The sequence below is a fragment of the Chlorocebus sabaeus genome, chromosome 2, assembly GCF_047675955.1.
Source record: "Chlorocebus sabaeus isolate Y175 chromosome 2, mChlSab1.0.hap1, whole genome shotgun sequence".
Lineage (NCBI taxonomy): Eukaryota > Metazoa > Chordata > Mammalia > Primates > Cercopithecidae > Chlorocebus > Chlorocebus sabaeus.
This window is the reverse complement of record NC_132905.1, coordinates 6,493,222-6,512,071: the sequence shown is the minus strand read 5'-3', so window position 1 is coordinate 6,512,071 and position 18,850 is coordinate 6,493,222. Positions and strand designations below refer to the sequence as shown.

At 55.5% G+C, this 18,850-nt stretch overlaps 1 protein-coding gene across 3 annotated transcripts in view; it reads right to left on the bottom strand.

The window, feature by feature from the left end:
• Positions 1 to 4,053: 4,053 nt before the first annotated feature.
• The window catches only part of PMEPA1 (prostate transmembrane protein, androgen induced 1), a 62,426-nt gene continuing 47,629 nt past the window's right edge, over positions 4,054 to 18,850 (bottom strand). For all 3 annotated transcript variants that reach the window (XM_008013170.3, XM_008013181.3, XM_073005602.1), the window contains exons 2-4: positions 15,267 to 15,421; positions 8,713 to 8,766; positions 4,054 to 8,286 (exon numbers count right to left, since the gene is read on the bottom strand). In XM_008013170.3, coding sequence (XP_008011361.1) covers positions 7,741 to 8,286; positions 8,713 to 8,766; positions 15,267 to 15,421 — 755 coding nt within the window. In that variant the 3' untranslated portion in view covers positions 4,054 to 7,740. The remainder of the gene's footprint in view (positions 8,287 to 8,712; positions 8,767 to 15,266; positions 15,422 to 18,850) is intronic.

Genomic DNA, 18,850 nt, shown 5'->3' with positions numbered 1-18,850 from the left:
CGGGGTGAACAGGCAGCTGGATGGTGCACATCTGTCTGCCCATGTCTGACTGTCTGTCCATGGGAAGATTTTGAGGAAATTGGATGAGGAAACAGCATGGGTGAGATAGAGCATCCCAACTCTTCCAAACTGGTGACACAGAAGGCCGGCTGACTTCTCTGCCTCAGTTTCCATGTTTGAAGAATGGGGTGTTGTGAGAATGGAAGCAGTTGGGGAGTGCAGGCCTGGTCCCTCCTGGGAGCACATGTTTATCCCCCGTAGACAATGGACATGAGTCTGTCCCTAACCTCAGGCAGTGCAGTGACCTTGGGGAGGAGCCATGAACGCCACAAGCAGTGCAGTGACTACCTCGGTAAGCCGGCACAGAGAAGCTGGGGGCATCCTGGAAGGCTTCCTGGAGAAGGTGCTGTCTGAACTGGGTCTGGGTCTGAATGATGTCAGGGAAATGTGGGGTTTGAGAGAAGGGGATCACAGGCAGAAGGGGCAGCAGTGAGTACAGCCATAGGGAGAAAACGGGGTGTGTGGGGAGAAAATGGTGTGTGTTGCTGGAGCATCTGGGAGACACCAGAGAGAATGGGAAGACTTTGCAGGGCCTTGTGAGCCTCGAGAGCATCAAGGCTTCCTCGTGAGGCCATGGGGGCCACAGAGGATTCTAAGCTTCCCCAGATTTGGGGGTCCCCCAAGAGAGAGGGAGGAAGACAGGAGGCAGTGGTGGGCATCTGGGTGGTGTGGAAGCCTGGCCCAGACCACACAGTGGGGATGTGGGGAGGTACGGGTACCAGCTAGTTAGGGGTGCAGGTGGGTGGCATGGAGGGGAGGGAGAAGGGGCATCTGGGAGGAGCAGTGGGTGGGCAACAGGAGGCTCTGGTCAGGCGGATGACGGTCGCCACCAAGAATAAGCTCAGGAAATTCCCTGTTGCTGCTGATGGATTCCAGACGTTCCTCAGGAGGTGCCCACTGCTAGGCCTGATGCTCAGTGACAGACACGGAGGCGGCCAGACCAGGCGACTTGCTGATTTTCAGGTAACTTCCGGTCAGGATGAGCAAAGATTGGACATGCCAGGGATGCTCGCGTACCCACAGAGAGGCCCCGAGGCCATCCCCAGGGCGGCCTCGTTGACATCGGGCCTGTGAGGGGGAAGTGGGGGCCTCTGCCTGCCACCTGCAGTCAATACCAGTCTGCAGGTGCTGAGGCAAGGATGCATCTGTCCAGTCAACCGTGTCCCTGTCAGTGGCCCCTGGCACACAGTGGGTGCACAGTGCCTGCTCATCAGGTGGACCTAAAGGCGCCCAAGCCCAGGTCCCTTCTCACTGTTCTCTCCGGTACCTGTGTGATGCTCTGAAGCCACAGGAAGTGACATTTGTGATCATGCTGGGGCCTCTTGTCAGCTCACACTCATCACCCTTCTGGGCTGGTGTGCTGGAGAGTGGGGGGCCTGCCTCCCTTTGCAGGAGTCACTTTGTCATATCGAGCAGCAGCAGTGCTAAGTCCCCTCCCAACCTGGGCTCATGCAGCTACCCGGTTCACCCTCTTCCCTCTTTTCCCTGTATGGAAGGTGATCTCTTGATCTCTAAGCTGAAGATCCAGTCTTCTATAAACCACCCCCTTCCTCCAAAAATCCCACTCTCCTGCCCCTCACCTTACTGTGCTGGGGTTCCAGTTTGAGTCTGCCTCTAAAACCTGAAGGTGAATCCTCGGAGGTCAGGGATTGCGTCTGAGTGCTGGTATCTCCCAGCAGCTATCTCAGCCTGGCACCCCGTTGTGATTAAAGAAAAAAAAAATGTTGTGGATGGAGTGAAAGATGAAACCTTCCAGGTGACTAGCTGCTGCCATCAGAGAAGAACTTAGCATTGAGCTCGGCACTTAGTAGGTGCTCAGTAAGCGTCGACTGCTCTGATTTTGATCTGTGTCTACTTGGGCTATACTCAAGGATTTCGGGGGATCTCCTTCTTGATTAGAACCCAAGACTCCTCTCTCCAGCTGGGAAAGGCCATCTATTCTGTTCTGACCACCTGAGTGACACAGTTCTGTCTCCAGGCCCAGCCCAGGACCTGCAGGCTGATCCGAAGGTTCAAGGGATTCAATTGTAATATGAAAGCCCCATGTAGATGTCCACGTTAGCCTGAAGAGTGGCTAATCCTTGTGGGTGCCAGACACCCTGCTGGGATGATGTTACAGGCATTATCTCATCAGAAACACCGAGTGCCAACATCTCATGGTGCCAAGGTCAACCCCATGCTAGGGACCTGGTGGTTGAGGGTCTGCAGGGGAATGACCCCTAGCAGGAGGCAGCTGGGTTATCATGTTTGGTCCATTGCTCTCACCACTGAGGAGTTACAAGCTCTTTTGGTTTCTCTCCAATTCTTCATAATATCTGAGGTTTTTCTCCACCAGAAAGGGCCCTGGGAAGGCAGGGGGTGCTGAGTTCTGTCCTGATCTCATGGGCTGCTGTCTTGGGCAGCATTCCTCAAAGCAGTGAACTGTTTCTAGGGCCCTGAAGTCCAGATGCTTAGGAAACCCTGGGGCTGAGGCCAAATGGTGTCCAATCCCTCATGGTGGTGGAGTCTTTGCATCTTTATATTGACTGATTAAAAATAATCTTAATCAGACATTAAAGTTGATTCAGTTGACCCTTGGAACAACATAGGTTTGAACTGTGCAGGTCCACTTATACGTAGATTGTTTCAATTAATGGATTGGAAAATATTTTGGAGGTTTACGGCAATTGGAAAAAACTCACAGATGAACATGTAGCCTAAAATATTATAAAATGTTAAAAAGGTATGTCATAAATGCATGAAATATATATAGATACTAGTCTATTCATGTGGCAATCGACTGTTTATTAATCGGTAAGGCTCCCGGTGAACAGTAGGGATATTAGTAGTTAAGTTTTGGAGGAAGCAAAAATAAAGCATAAAGCCGGTGCAGTGGCTCATGCCTATAATCCCAGCACTTTGAGGAAGCTGAGGGTGGATCTCTTGAGCCCAGAAGTTCAAGGCCAGCCTGTGCAACGTAGGGAGAACTCATCTCTACAAATAATAGACTAATAAAAAATTAGTCGGGCGTGGTGATGCACACACACCTAGTCCCAGCTACTCAGGAGACTAAGGCAGGAGGACTGCTTGATCCTGGGAGGTCGAGGCTGCAGTGAGCTATGATGGTACCACTGCACTCCAGCCTAGGTGACAAGGTGAGATCCCCATCTCTAAAAAAAAAATTTTTTTACAAGCAACGCATGAACTTTTGACAGCAGAGGGTTTCAGTGTGCCTTGAACCCCTTGTTGTTCAAGGGTCGACTGTAGAAAAATAAATGAGACAGTTTCTATAGTGGTTACTGCAGGTGCCCCAGGCCCCATTGGAACCCTTTAGTGGGTCTGTGTAGCCCTCCCCCTGCCTCCATGAGCATTGCTAGTGGTTGACTTCTGGGAGGACAGTTCTGCAGCTTCTGAGACTCACTCCTCCATCTTGTGCGCCAAGAGCCAGAGGGGTCTGGGACTCTACCTTTCCAGGGTCCAGAGCCCCGATAGGTCCCTTTGGGATCAAGTTGATGCTGGAACTTTGTCCACAAGTGTCTACCTTGCTCAGCTTCTTCCCCTCCTTGATCCTCTTCCCTGACTCCCTTAGCTGAAGCTCCCTGGGAGCACATCCTTAAAACGTCCTTAATCCCTTGTACACAAGGCCATGTCTGAGGGTTACTTCTGGAAGAACCTTACCTAAGATAGTTTTTTTTCTTGCAGACCTTATCAGAGCTTTCGTCATGCTATGGGGAATAATGATTTCCCAAGAGGGAGGAAAAGTATGTAGTGTTTTGCAAAATCATTTAACAACAATGACCACCCGTTTTACCAGAACCTGCCTGAGCTAGTGTTTTCACGGGGCTCCCTGAATGCTGCCTGAACTAATAAAACAGAAAGGTTGAATGAATTGTTCAAGGTTACACAGCAGCTCCGAGGGATCTCTTCCCCTCCATTGAATGCATCCGGGGTTGTTGTAGAAACGGGTGGGGAGTGAGAAGAGCTACATTTGGCCAAAGAAGTGAAAAAGCCTCATTCCAAAGAATTGTAAAATTTATTGTATAAGTATTGCAGCTTTTCAGAATGTCATCATTGCCACTAATGATTACTGATACACAACAAGCAGTTTCTTCAGGCCTGTGGATTGGCATCCAAATACAGAGTCTTACGCAGCGGGGCGTGGGTGCGTGCCCCGCGTGCCACAGAGCGCTTACATAAGTTTAACTTGAACAGAGCTTGGGAAATGGAGCTGCAAAGGAGAGCAGTTCCCACGCCAGGAACCAACGTGAAAGCATTGGAATCAGCACAACAGCCATGGAATCAGGCAGGCAGGGGAGGACGGGCTGTGTCCTTCTGAGCTCTATAGTACAGCAAGATTTCAAGCAGTTTCCAGAAAAAAAACACAACAACAACATTTTCTTTCCTTATCATCGGGATATTTCATGGTTCTGGAAGCTTCGTGTTGCACATAGGAAAAAAAATTTCTCTGAAACGTACAATTCATAGGGACGACCAGTGAGGACAGGGCATGAACCCGGCTCTCCCCCAGCCCTGATTTTTGCTACATATGGGGTCCCTTTTCATTCTTTGCAAAAACACTGGGCTTTTTGAGAACACGGATGGTTCTTAGCACAATTCGCGAAATCGTCTGTGCAGAACCGGGCTTTGCAGGGGAGATAATTTTCCTCCTCTAGAGGAAAGGTGGTGATTGACAGGCAGGGAGACGGTGACAAGGCTAGAGAAACAGTGACGAGGCTAGAGAAAGTCACCCTCGGCCTTCCCTGAACTGGGATGGAACGGCAGACCCCTGAAACCAAGCTGGTCCCCCTCCAACTAGCCACTTCCGAGAGCCCCATCTAACTTCTTACTGGAAAAGAGGGCCTCCTCAGGGGCAGTCCAAGAGTCTTCAAAGATAATGTGACAACTACCATCTAGAAGAAAGGGTGCACCCCCAGCAGAGAAGCGAAGAGCTTAACTCTGGTCGTTTCCAGAGACGACCTGCTGGCTGTCTTGGGATGCGCCCAGCCTTTGATAGGTCAACCGCTCCCATGAACTTCTGCCATCCGCTGGGCACGAAGCCGGGGACAATGGGCTTCAACACCGGGTTGTCACGAGAGGGACAGGCTCTGTCCTCAAGCCGGCTGAGGGCAGCAACCACTCTCCTCCCTTTTCTCATGCAAAGCCATTCCCAGAAATCCAGACCATACCATGAAGCAACGAGACCCAAACACTTTGGCTCAAGAGGATATGGGGACTGCCTCAGCCTGGCTTTGGGCTGACGCCATGCACACACACAAGGTCCACTTCTAGGTTTTCAGCCTAGATGGGAGTTGTGCACAAACCTTGGCAAAAAAGATTGGAGGAGCAGGAAGGGTCACCTCACCAAGCTAGGCACCTCCTCAGCGGAGAGAGGGTGAGGATGCGCGAGGACGATGGGGTGTCTGAAAAGCAGGAGCCCTTGGTGGACCCTGGGAGGGGATACCAGTCCCAGGTGAGTGAGGCACTGGCCAGGAATGTCCCCACCCTGCGACAGGAGTGTCACTGCTTCTTCAGTAAGGCACTAGAGACACTTCACATAAAGGAAAGATACGTTTCAATAATCTTTACAAATGTGTCCTTGTACCTTTCAGGATAACCTGTATTGATTTCTCTACAGGACCTTTTCAAAGAATCCTCTTCTAGAGAGAAACAAATTTTAGGCTGACGACTTCACGGAGAGACAGGTTCTGCTGTTGCCAATGAACGAGAACTTTCTACTAGGCTGGCGGCACGCAGAGCCCACGTCCGTCAGCTGCCACCTTCTTAAAGCACGTTTCACACGCATGCAGTTCAGGTGGCTAGAACTTCAAAACTGTGCTCAGGTTTTTGTTTTGGAAGTTAAAAAAGTTGTTCATAAACAATAGTTATTGCCTCTTATATCTTTCTTTTATGTTAGTCTGCTAGTCAGCATTCTGCCCAAAATGGAAAGCCACTCCCATGGGAAGGGAGGGGGTAGCAGCTGGGAGTCTGCTCTTCCAGCTGGGGGACCTCCCACCCCCATGGGGAGGAAACACGTCGAGCTCCAGCCACTGGCCCCAGTGGGTCCCAAGGCCCCACCCTTCATGCTCTCCTCTCGTCACCTCTATTTATGCTTGCGTGCCCCTTCCCCCCTTCACCTGCATGTCACCAGCAGGTCCCGCCAACCCCAAATCTATTTGGTGAAAATCTGAAGAACAAGAGCAGCCTAACAGAGATGTAAATGAAAACACAGATCAACAGACGCACCAGAAGTGAAGCATTGTTTCTGCGGGGTAAGGAGATGGAAAGATGGAAAGAGAAAAGGTGAAGAATTCTGCACCCGCAGCTTGGGTTGGTGTTGGCTCAACTGCTTTACTCACTTTATTTAACCCTTTCACCTATCCTGGGAGAAACCCGGGCTTGTCACCTTTTCATGTTGGGTTATCATCTGTTTATTGGCCTCTCAAGTGAGAATTGATCCGTGAAGGGAAACAGACAGGATGAGGTCAGATGGCGAATACCCTGGGCCTTCCTAGGGTCCAGTGCGGCAGTTACCGCACCTGCCTTCACCTGTGAACCTTGAGCCGGCTGAACCACCACCAAAGCGCCCTGCACAGACAAGACATCGAGCCCTCTGGCTTGTCCCTGGCAGCCCGTGCACCAGCCACTGTGGCTTGTGAAGGGCACCATGCTCCACCCCACGGGGACCTTCATGGTTGGAAAAAACAAGAGGAAAAACTAATTCCTTCGGTAACAGTTTATTTTCATTTTTGGGAAAGGCAAAACCACTACCTGCAACTCCGTGCCTCCATGGTTAACTTTCCTATTTTGCTTGTGATTTAAAGGCTGTTCTGGGCCAGAGGGGGAAAAAATGTGTCTCCTTCGGTAGGGAATGTATAACGTGGTGATAACCTGTCACTAGGCAGAAGCAGCATCCACTCTGCAGGGACAGCGGCCCCTCGGAAAGCCCGCCGCTCCCAGCCAAGGCCTCTCTGCAGACTCCACGGGGGCTACCCTCTGCCGTCAGGCGACTCTGAAATTCCGACATTTCTCCCTTAAAGTCTCAACAGACACGAGAGAAGTTTCCATCAAGCAAGCACTGACATATTTATATTAAAAAATAGTGCAAAATCTCAACATTTATATAAATAACTCTAAACCCCTGCTTTGTAATTTTTTTCTTTACAAGGTAATACACACTTTCTGACTTGGCACTCAAAAATTGCCATTTTTTTTCCTCTTCTAGTTCAGAAAACAACTTTTTTTTTTAATAGGCCTCTTCTAATACAAAAATACTCCTGCCCTCGCACATACAGTTTCTCTTATCTTATATATATATATATAATATTGCAGATCTTTAAACAAAGGTTTTGTGCAAATATGTCTTTAAAGTTAAGTGAAATTATCATAAACAAAAGAAAATAAGCATTCACGCACGCAGCTCAACTAGAAACAAGAAAGACTACTGTAGAAACTTTTTTCTCTTTTGCCTTCAAGACACAGCTCAACAAAGAAACGTGTTTTTTTTTTTTCTTTTTTGCAAGCTCTCTTAGCTTGTGCATTCAGACCAGACATCACATGTAAATATTTATACACAGGGAGGTGGGAGGGGAGGGGTACACGGCGCATTGCTGTGCCCCCCGCCTTCCTCTCACTCCTCTTCTAAGAAGCGCGGAGTGTTCTGCCTTTTCACCTGCGCAGCCCCTGCCCGGCCCCCCGGGGACCCTAGAGAGCGTGTCCTTTCTGTTTATCCTTCTCTTTGCTCCAGATGGCTGCACTCTCTAGGGGCGCGATGTGTGTGTGGTGGAGCCGGGTCCCCTCCAGCAAGGAGGGCGGCCCACTGCTCTGCTGGTGCTGGAAGGAGGACCCCGGGTAGTGGCCGATGACCTCGCTGTAGGTGGGCGGCGGCCCCTCCATGCGCCCGCCGCTGCCGTAGCATGTGGCGCTGATGCCCGAGTTACTGCTGGGGGGGCACGGGCCGCCCAGCCTGGCACTATCCATCAGGTCACTGTCGAAGATGGTTCTGTTTGGGGGTGCGCGCACCGACTCCCGGTTCAGTTCCAGCTGCTGCTCGGGGTCCCGAAGCTGGAGGGTGCAGGGGCCCTGGTAGGGTGGGGGCTCCTCCCCGTCCGACAGCGAGATGGTGGGGGGCAGGTCGATCTCGTGCTGCAGGTACGGGTAGGTGGGTTGGAAGCGGTGGAAGCGGTCCCGCTGGGCGAAGGGCGGCACGGCCAGGCGGTCGGTGGGCCGAGGCGGGGCGTAGACCTGCGGCTGGAGGAAGCAGAACGGGAGTGAGGGAGGGCGGCCTTCCCAGGTCGGTCGTCCAGAAGCGATCCTGAGCCTAGAGTTCTGCTGCATGGGACTTGGCTCTCTGGGGAGAGGGAGAGGGCGGCAGGGCTGGCTGGGGCAGGAGCCGACAGCCTGATCCCGCGGGGGGCCCTGGCCTGTGGGCAGCACTGCAGAGCTGCACCGCCTCCTCGGAACAGGGGCAGCGTCCGGGCTCCCGTGTGCAGACAGCAGAGAGCTGGACTGCTCCCTCAGGGGCAGGGAGCAGATTATCTCGGGCAAGGAGGATCCCAGCAGCAAGGACACTGCAGAGAAGCGCGGAGGGGTGAGCCTTTAGCAGCCCACACTGCTTTCGGGGAGCAACCCGGGGTGGGGTGGGGCTGTTGGAGGGGAGGCCGAGGGAGGTCTCACCTCTGGGATTCCGCTGCCTGACACTGTGCTCTCGGAGGGCCACAGGCATCCTTCCTGCATGGGAGGAAACGTACAAGCAGGGTCAGTGGGGTGGGCAGGAGGGACAGCAAAGGCTCAACCCAGATTCGACTCTTATGCCTTTACCCTGGAATCAGCTCTTGAACCACCCACCTCTCTGCTTCCGCACCAGCTTCCCCAGCCCTGGCCCTGGACGCTTTTCCAGGACATGACCACAATCGCCTCCTCACTGATCCCTACGGTGCCCACTGCTGTCCCCCAAAAATCCAGCCTGACACTTTCCGAAACATACACCAACTCGTGAGGCCCCCTTCTCAAAGCCGGCCGTAGCTTCCCAGGGGCCTTAGTGGCTACTCCTGAGGCTGAGCGTGGCCTCAGCCCCTCCTCACCCCTGGCCCCACTCCCCTGGGCCTGGGTCCCCTGCTGGCTGTGTGACCTGCGGCAAGTTATTTAATGTCAATGCTGCAGTTTCTGTACCTGAATTATAGTACTTGCGATTAGAGTACTTGCCTCACTGAGGTGCTCAAGCACTTGCTGAATTTGAACATAAAATCCACCCAGAGCCCACGTGGCACTCAGGTAGCATGTGAATGTGCTGGGTGTCACCTCCAGACTCCCACCAGTCACACTCACTGGCCCCACGGGGCCCCAACAAGCTGAGCCTGAGCCGCAGGTCCTTTGCACGGCCGCCAGGCTGCACGGCCAGCTCCTGTCCACTTTCAGTTCCAGCGTCCCCTGCAGACCCGTAGAGACCAGCATGTAACGGGCCTCTCGGGAACCTTGTCATCTGTTGATTCCCTTTCCAGCACCTGTCCTCCCTTAATCATTGCTTCTATGCATTTATTTCTTTACAGTCTTTCTCTCCCTCGATCTAGTGAGCCCATTATTACTGATATCCCAGTTCACAGGTGAAAAACAGGAGAGTTGAGGAAAGTACTCAAGGCGGTTGCTCTGCCATAAAACAGTGATTCGGTCTCTGGCAAAGGAGGAGTGTGGTTCCACTGCGGTGCCAAGCTCTGGTCTGGGTGCAGGGGCACAGCTGCCACTTCATGAAGCTTACGCCATCTGCTCTGAGATTATAGCAGGGGCCTGGACCTCCTCCCAGGAAAATGAGACCCCATGCCAGGGCCAGTTCTTCTGAGTTTCCCCAAATGCCATGACAGCGAGCCCTGGGCCCGGGGAAAGGGATGTCTGTTACTTTTATAGCTTCATTGAAATATAACTGATATGCAAATAAATGGACATATTCAAAGCATACAATTTGGTAAGCTTGGGCATGTATTTATACCAAGAACCACTTACCACAATCAAGATAATGAGTACGTCCATCACCTCAAAAGTTCCCTTGGGGCAGGTTTTTTGAGGGTTCCCAGGTAGGACACCGCTCACCTGCAGCCTGGGTAGAACAGCTAGAGGGCGGTAATTTCCCATATGGCCACTAGGAGGCTCTGTGGCCCTCAAAACTGTCCCATCAGGAACACTCCTACCCCTTAAGGAGGTCTTATCCTGCCTTGTCTCCTGATTTAGTGAATGGGCTCTGACATTCTTCAAGTTGCAAAGCCAGATCCACGGGATCATTCCTGACAGCTCCTCTCACCACCACCCTTGTTCCACCCACCCGCCCTTGATCTCCTCTCACTTCTCCCTCTATTAAACAGTTCTATCCACCTCTCTCCCCAGCATCTGTGCCTAGTGGACAGCAAAGTTCTCTGGAGCCAGCGCCTCCACGTGCACACATTCCATCTGCAGCCTGCAAAAATACAGATTCTGCAGCAGGAGGACCGGTGAGGCTACGTGTCTCACAATCTCCCAGAGGCTGCGAGTTCTGCTGGTCTTTGAGGTCCTTGAGGGGTCTTCCAGGGTCTCCTCCTCCACTCTTGCCCTTCCCCATGGCCCTTCCTCCTCACAGAAACGGGAACATCTCCCTCAGACCCCCCACCCCACACACTGTCACTCCACTGCTTAAACCCTTTGGGCCCCCCACTGCCTCCAGGAGAGAAAGTTCCAACCCCTTACCGAGACCCACGCCCCTGTAGATGTCCACGGCTGTAGTACAGCTGTTTCCTTTAATGAGTTTTCCTATCTGTATAGCGGGCTGATGACAGCACCTGCAATGCACCATACAGTGTGTTCTGTAAGGTGCCCAGGGAACACAGACTCTCACCTCTTGCCTTTGGATTTGAGCCCATTCTGGGCCTGGACCAATGGCCCCTCTTTCCTCCCTTTCCTGAAGAACTTTGACCTTCCCCCCACGCCTCTCGAAGGCGAAGACGTGCTAACCCCAGGCGAAGACATGCTAACCCCGGAGCTCTCCGTTAGCCCTCAGGCAGATCAGGCACCTCCTCCAGTCTCCTCCAGTCCCCTCCTGCACCAGAGTCTTTGTCCCTCTGCCCCTGGTAGCCTATTCATGGGTTTCACTCGCCCTGCAGGAGCTGCTACCATTTCTCCAATGCCAGGCGCTGCGTGGTATGCAGTCAGTGAGTGCTCAGGTTGCTACTCGAGTGCGAAAGTTGCTGGGTGACCTGTGCAAGTCATGTTTGTGGAATTAAGTCCCAAAGTGACCTGAGAAGTGGAGGGAGGGGGCTCAGCTTCAGAATCATCTGGAACCTTCCCCAGCCTCTGGCTATGTCTGGCAGTCATCCCCAGGTGGAGGACAAGGACAGGTTCCAATCCTATAGCCACTGCTGACAAGCCCCCTGCTCCCAGCAATCTCCAATCACTCCTAGGCTGCCAGGGCTTGGGGTGGACTCCTCTTCTTGGAAGTGGGTGCACCCAGTCTCCCTGCACCTTCCCCATCTAGAGGCTTCTAGACCAAGGGTCTGAAAACTGTTTCCATAAAGAGACAGAGAGTAAAATATTTTCTGCTTTGTGGGCCGGCGGGTCTCTGTCATACCACTGAACTCTGCTGCTACAGTCAAGCGCCGCTATGGGCAAACGCACTGGAAGAGACTTCATTCACACTTGGAGAAGACCTCAGTGACAAAACCAGGCAGCTACAGTGAGCTGACGCTCAGGCAGCTCCTCCCAGACCCCTCCAGAGTCTTAACACCACGAGGCCAGAACGCAGCTCCCCATTCTTCCCCTGGAGTCCCCAGGCACAATCTTCCCATCCCAGGGGACAGGATGGCCTTCCATCGACCAGCGAGGACTCAGAGATGTCTCTAAAGAGTGAAAGATGATTCTGGCCAGGACACCAGGACACAGCCCAGCACAAGGGGCCTGGGGGAATTCGGTATCTCCTGAGGCCATGGGAGTGGACGCAAGGTCTCTGGCTCCTGCAGTTGGCAGATTGTTGCACACTGGCCTGGCCACAGTCTTGTCCTTGCCCCTGGGAAATGGGCCCTTGGCGGGCTGGGTTCTCTCGGGAGCAGGAGACCCACGCTGAGGACTGATTTGGGGATAAAGAGGATAAAGGGTCACCCCATCCAAGGCCTGAGTTCCTGGTCCGAGCAGGCCTTGGGCACGAAGACTGGGATTGCCTTTCTGGATAAGCCTGAGGTCTGGGCCACTTGGTGGCTGGGCGGTCACTGCAGTGACATTCTGCATCACATCCCGGATACCCTCGGAGCAGCGCCAGGGTGGAAGCGCCATTCCTGGCCGAGGGGCTCGCCTGCACTGCAGCCTTACCCTCACAGGGCAGATCCTTGCCCAGTGTCACACAGCAAGGAGTTGATAAGGCCGGGACCGGACCTCAGAGCTCAGGGTCTTACCCGAGATGGTGAGGCAGGTGGGTGGCGCACAAGCTCTTGTCTCCATACAGGCAAGAGGGGACCCCCAGGGTCACCCTGAAAAGGGGCTGTGGTCGGATAGTCATGCCAGGAGCAGAGCATGGGTGCGCTGGGGTGATGCAGACTGGGCCCAGGGCAGGCAGGAGCTGTGTGTGGATCTCTATGGAAGGCCACGGGACACAGGGACTCCTGTCTGGCAGGGGGTCCCCAGGGGAGCTGCCACATTCTGTTTTAGGCCTAGCAAGACTCTATGTTTACCCAGCCAGGCACCCCAGGGGCTGTGCAGGTGGCTGGGGAGACAGTGGGAGGGGACTTTCTATTGGCCGCAGGTGTCCGGGAGCCAGGACAGAATTCTGCCCCCTTCCTGGCAGCAGGATGCCAGGTGCTGCCTCCCACTCCACAACAGCGAGGCCCTCCAGTCCGCCTCTGGGAAGGTATACGCTCCCCTAACTGCACCCTCCCCATGACCACGGGCCGCACACGCGTAGCTTCTACCCACTGTGGAGATGCACACACTGAGGCTCCCAGGGGCAAGGTGAGCCCAGCCTGGAGTGTGTGCCCCTCCAAGGCTGGTGCCTTCTGGAATGTCCAGGGCACCGTCACTCCCCAGCAGCTGAGGGAGGACAGAATAGGCTGTGGGCTCTTCAAACTGGCAGTGACAAGTAGTGTGGCCTCAGGCAAATGTTCCACCTCTCTCATTCCCAGTTTCTCCTCTGGAAAGTGGGGTGAACCCTTGAAGTCCCTGATGACATCCCTGGGCAGATGTAACCGGTGCTTGTTGCTGGAATGGTAGCAACAGCAAATAAACACGTAGCTGCTTGAGAGCAGTAGGTCTGCAGCACGCCCTCTGGACAGCATGCTGGGATGCACAGTGGGTCCCGGGTTTGGGGAGCCTGGCATTCCCATCAGAGGTCCCAGGGCTGATGCTCCTTGCCCTGGCAACCTGGTGACGCACTGAGGCTGAGGCCTGACGCAAGCAGAGGTGCCCAGACCTGCCGGCTCGGGACCATGGCCAATAGGCTCCTCAGCTGACTTGGCTCAGCCCAGGGACTCTGAGCACCGCCACCAACCCCAGGAGTTCCCGGAAGTGTGGAGGCCACACCCAGTGCTGCCTGTTCTGTGAGTCCTCCCCACACCTGGCGAGTCCCGGCTCGGAGACGTGCCGCAGCCCCGGGGCTGGCCACGTGCCACCTCCTCCCCGCAGTTCCCAGCCTGCTCTTTAAACAGCCGCTTCCCGCCCTACGTTGTTGAGTTACATATCCTGGGTGCAGAGATGGAAGCCATTCAGAGATTAACTCTGCGCCAGCCTTTGGTCCACCTACGGAAGGATACCCAACAGCAGGGTTTCAGGCGGCCGACGTGGAGCCAGGAGTTCACCGTCAGAGGCAGGCAAGTTCCCACCCACCTGGAGCTGCCCTGTTTGCCCCTGACTTTGTGGAGGCTTGAAGGGGCAATTCTTGGGGTTTCCAGAACGCCCATCAATGCTCACAACTCTGAGAGATCAACACCCAGGACTGTAACGGAGAGCAGGGTCCCTCCTGAAGGGCTCTGTCCTCCTCACACTACCGCTCCGACTTCACCTGGTCCTTCGCAGCTCGGCCTCCAGAGCAGCTCGCCCCGGCTTCCCAGCCACAGCCCTCGGCTTCCTTCATCCCTGCACCTGCTCTTGTCTGCACCCATCCAACTCACCAGCGCACCCCCTGGGACTGGCTCACAGCCACTTCCCAAACGCAGGGGGAGTTCTGCGTACCCCATATGTGAGCGCTGGGTAGAGATCGGTTGGGCGGATGGATGGATGGAAGTGCTTTTACAGCCAGTAGTGGCTGGACCCGTGCTCTGTGCTAAAGCCCCATATCTCCGGGGAGGTGGACGCGACTGTCAGCCCATTTTACATATGGGGGACCTGAAGCCCCCTTTTGGGGATCAGGGACAGGTCTGAGGGCACGTGGCCAGTACTGGTGGAGCTGGGATTAAACTCGGTCCCCAGGACCTGGTGTCCTGTTGCCTCTATGGCTCTCCACGGCACTGTGACCACATGACTAGATGTCAGCATAGCACGGGCGCGAGGGCAGGGCTGCCACCTCCCTTCCGTCTGGGTCAGGGCTGCAGGACTGCAGGCACCTTTCCCACCACTACCCCAGTGGGTGTAGAGCCAAATGCCGGCCCCTTGTCTCCACCATCCTGTTGCATCAGGCCTCTGTGTGGGCCCAGAACGCCTTCCTATGCTGCCTGCCCCAGGTGCCTCCCTGCTTTCAGTCTCATCCCTCTAGGTCTGTCTCCACCCAGCCCTGAGAGATGTGGGTCAGGACAAGGGTCAGCTTGCGCTGCTTGTGAGCTCAGCCCTGCCTCCCCAGCCGAGGGTTCCTTGCAGAGGCTCCCATCCATGTCCCAGTGGTCACATCTCCCGCCGCATGGCGCTATCACCACCGGGTGTCTCCTCATCTCCCTCCTGGAACGTCAGCTGCGTGACAGCAAGGACCTGTGTGCTGCCCACTCCCGGGGCCTCGCAGAGCCTGGGACCTGAGGCTGCTAGAGAGTCAGCTGAGCGCGTGAGTGGATCACGAAGCCTCTTCCCAGCCCAGCTCTTCATTCCCCACGTTCCTCCAGCATTTCTGAGGCCCGCCTGGCGGGTGCTTTCCTCCCATTTCAGGGGAAGAAGCTGCTAGCAGGTGGGCTCCTCAGACCCTGTCTTCCTGCCCTGAATCTGTTTCCTGCAAACACCGCCATTGGATCCCGTTGGAGTTTTTACAAGGGGCGTCCCACTGCCGCTGGGGCCTCAGGCCACAGACAGGATGGTGGGGCACTTACTGAGGACAGGGCATCTTCTCTCCTCCGCCCCTGGCTGTGCCGGCTGATGAAGGACCGCGCAGAAAGCTTGTAGTGGCTCAGCAGGCAGGTGATCACCACCACCATCACCATCATCACCACCACGATGATGATGATCTGAACAAACTCCAGCTCCGCTGTGGAGACAGAGAGGGACACGTGAGCGCCTGGACACCCGCAGGCCGCTGTGTTCAGCGCTCAGCCCTTTTGAGCTTTTGTACCTGCCTAGGGGGACGAGAGTGCAACCCCGACTCAGGAAATCCCCCGCCACTGTCCCGGCAAGGTCACAGGCGATGCCTGAGGCTGGGGTACGTGCAGGGAAGCCGCTCTCATGGGGGAGGAGGAGTACTGCTGGCTGGGAGAGCACCTCAAAGGAGTCCTGGGACCCAAACACCCCCTCTGTAGGGACTGACCCGAAGGAGGTAATGGGACAGGCAGGAGGAAGGCCCTGCTCTCTGCTGTCAGAGCCTCCTGGAGCTGTTCTGCAGATGCACGGCGTGATCTGACTGGCAGAAAGGGAGCCCTGCGCACTGGTTCCTGTCGCTGGGCAAAGGCTCAGGCAGATGGTCACAGACCTTCAGCTGTCTTAGGTGCCCAGGGAGAGAGCAGTTGGTAGGAGAAGGGGACCCGAGTGCGGAGAGAGGAAGTTGGCACCGAGTTTGGGGGTGGAGCTTTGTGGAATTAAATGAGGAGGAGCTACACGTGAACGTGTGTACGCAAACCTATGCAAACCTGACACTCCTACATACACATCAACACCCCAACATACACACCCCAACACTCCTACACACGCAACACACATGCCCCAACACTCCTACACACACATCAACACCCCAACACACACACCCCAACACTCCTATACACACACCAACACAAATGACCCAACACTCCTACACATGCAACACCCCAACACTCCTACATTCACGTTAACACCAACACACACCCAACACTCCTACACAAATAACACAACACGTACCCCAACACTCCTACACACACGTCCACACCAACACACATGCCCCAGCACTCCTACACACACGACCCAACCCTCCTACACACATACCAACACTCCAACACACACCCCTCAACAGTCCCACACACAAGTCAACATCCCAACACACACTTCCCAACAGACACAAACACAGTGCACCACACGTACCCACACACATACACATCTATGCCATGACTCACAAATACACGCCATGCTCAACAGGACGGGGGTGTCAGGACCCTCCTCCTGGTGAAAAGGCCTCAGAAAACCCACATTCCAGATGGCTGCAGATGCTGCGATTCACATTTTCTAAGGTTGGTTTTTTTTTTTTTTTGGTTTTTGATTTGTTTTTCCCCTAGAAGGCGGAAAAACCCTCAAGTGCTGGAATAGGAAGAAGGTTATTTTGATCCTGCCTGAGCCGGGCAGTTTCTGCTGACTCAAGCGGGTCTGTGCCGAAGCGGCCTCGGCAGCTGGCCGAGCACGGTGCCAGCAGAGCCCCCAGCAATGGGCAAGACGCCGGGTCCCTTGGAGGTGACATGGCAGAGTGGGCACCAGCCGGCAGCATCCACGGCTAAAGCTCCTCCAGCTTCGCCCGGCCCAGGACACCCTGCCCAAGGTGTGAGGGAATGTGACTCCCCAGACCCCGTCTGGCATGGGGGCAAGGAGGACTTCCCAGGGCTCCCTGGCACTAACAAGCAATTAGCCAGGCTCCCTGGGGGCCCCAGTTCAAGCCCAGTGCCACTGACTCAGCTCCTTCTCCTCCCAGGACCAAGGAACCAAAGCCGGGGGAGGGGGATCGGGGTGGGCAGGTGTCAGGTGGGAACTGGAGAAACAGAGCCGACGCCAGGCGCTCGGGCCATCAGACAGCCCAGGCAAGTACACTCCAAACCCGGGAGAGCCAGCCGCCTCCTGCCACTGGCTTCGCTCTCCCCAGGGCAGGAAAACCACCCATCCTAGGTGGGAATGTCACTGTCTGGGAAGCGGGCAGATGCCTCTCCACAGAGAAGCACTCCCACATGTGTGTCCACTGCCACCCCTTGTTCCCCACCAGGTTTTCCAGCACTTCCCCGTCTCGGGCACTTTCTGCATCTGCGCAACCGCTCAGGGCGCCCTTGTCTACACTGCCATTGAGCCAGTGTTGCTCACCTGGGGCCGTGTCTGCACCCAGGGAACATGTGGCAATGTCTGAAGACACTTTTGGTTGTCACAACTGGGGGGTGCTCCTGGCATGCAGTGGGTGGAGGCCGGGGCTGTGGTAACCGTCCTGCACCGACAGGACTGTCCCCCATGACCAAGAGTGATCCGAGCCAGTCAGTCGTGCTGCCGGCTGAGCACACACCTAAGAACAGGCGTTTTTATTATTATTCCCGTTTCACAGGTGAGGAGACACAGGCTCAGAGGGAAAGCGATTGCCTCAAGAAGTCCAAGCCCCTAGAGCTGGCGGGTACCCCCACTAGGCAGCCGGCCTCTGCACCAGGAAATTCAGTCTGAGCCTAGGCCTGGGTTGGGGTTCCTGGGTGAGATGCGTCCCCATCTCACCCTGGTGGGGCCAGGAGGAAGAGGATGAACTAACCAAGGGCTTTGGTGAGGCTTTCCCGAGCCCCGAGAAGGCTGGGGCCCTGCCTGCTGGGAACTCAGGCCCCAAGCCCTCTGCCGCCTGTGGGATACCCGCATGTTCCTGGTCAGGAGAGATCAGGCTTCAGACCCAGGTCGCTGTGGCCACACCTCCTGTCTCCCCAGACAGGCAGGTCCAGGGCTTGGGGCAGCCCAGCCTGATTCTGTAGGGCCCAGGTCCGTCTGTTAGCACTCAGGATAAAGCCGCATTCAGGGTACACACAGGGCTGGCTTTGTGCAACACCCACGCCCCCCACCCCCGGGGCCTGCAATTCCCTGCCCCCCAACCCTGTGCACTCTTCACCCCAGTCCCCCTCCCCAGATGTCTCCAGGGACCCTGCCCACACCAGCCCTGGAGGGAGGGAGGTGTGTGGCTGTCTTTGTCCCTGTCCCGGGCCCTGGCAGCCCGCAGGACCCAGACAGCAGCGAGACAGTAGCTGGGGCTGCAGGGCCGGCGGGACGCAGGGGCAACAGAGGAGGCCCCTGCAGACTGAATGGGTGTGGACAAATCCTCATGGCTCTCCTGGCCCCGCCAGGCTCAGCCCCAGCGGCAGGCGGATCTGACTTCTGGATGCCTGTGTCCACAGAGAGAGAAAAACGCTCCCAGAATTGAGCACCGGGCTCAGCAGGGCATCAAAGCATCACCCTGGTCCCCAGGGCACCAACCCCCACTGAGTCACAGGCCCAGGAAAATTCACACGGGGGAGGGGAGGGAAAAACTGTCCAGAAAAGAGGAACTACGACTGACTACTGGCGAGAACGGGCGAGCCAAGGGCCTGGGGCCAGGTTCAGGGAGAGGGAGATCTGCAAGGGTTGCCGAGACTGTGGCTCAGGAGCATCCTGGAGAGGCACAGGAGGTGGCAGGGAAGCGCAGTGGCTAACTCAGAGGGCCCGGGCCCCAGCCTGGCTCTCGGGGGCCCGCTTTGAGTCCATCACAGTCACCCTGTGTCAGCGGGGAACAGTG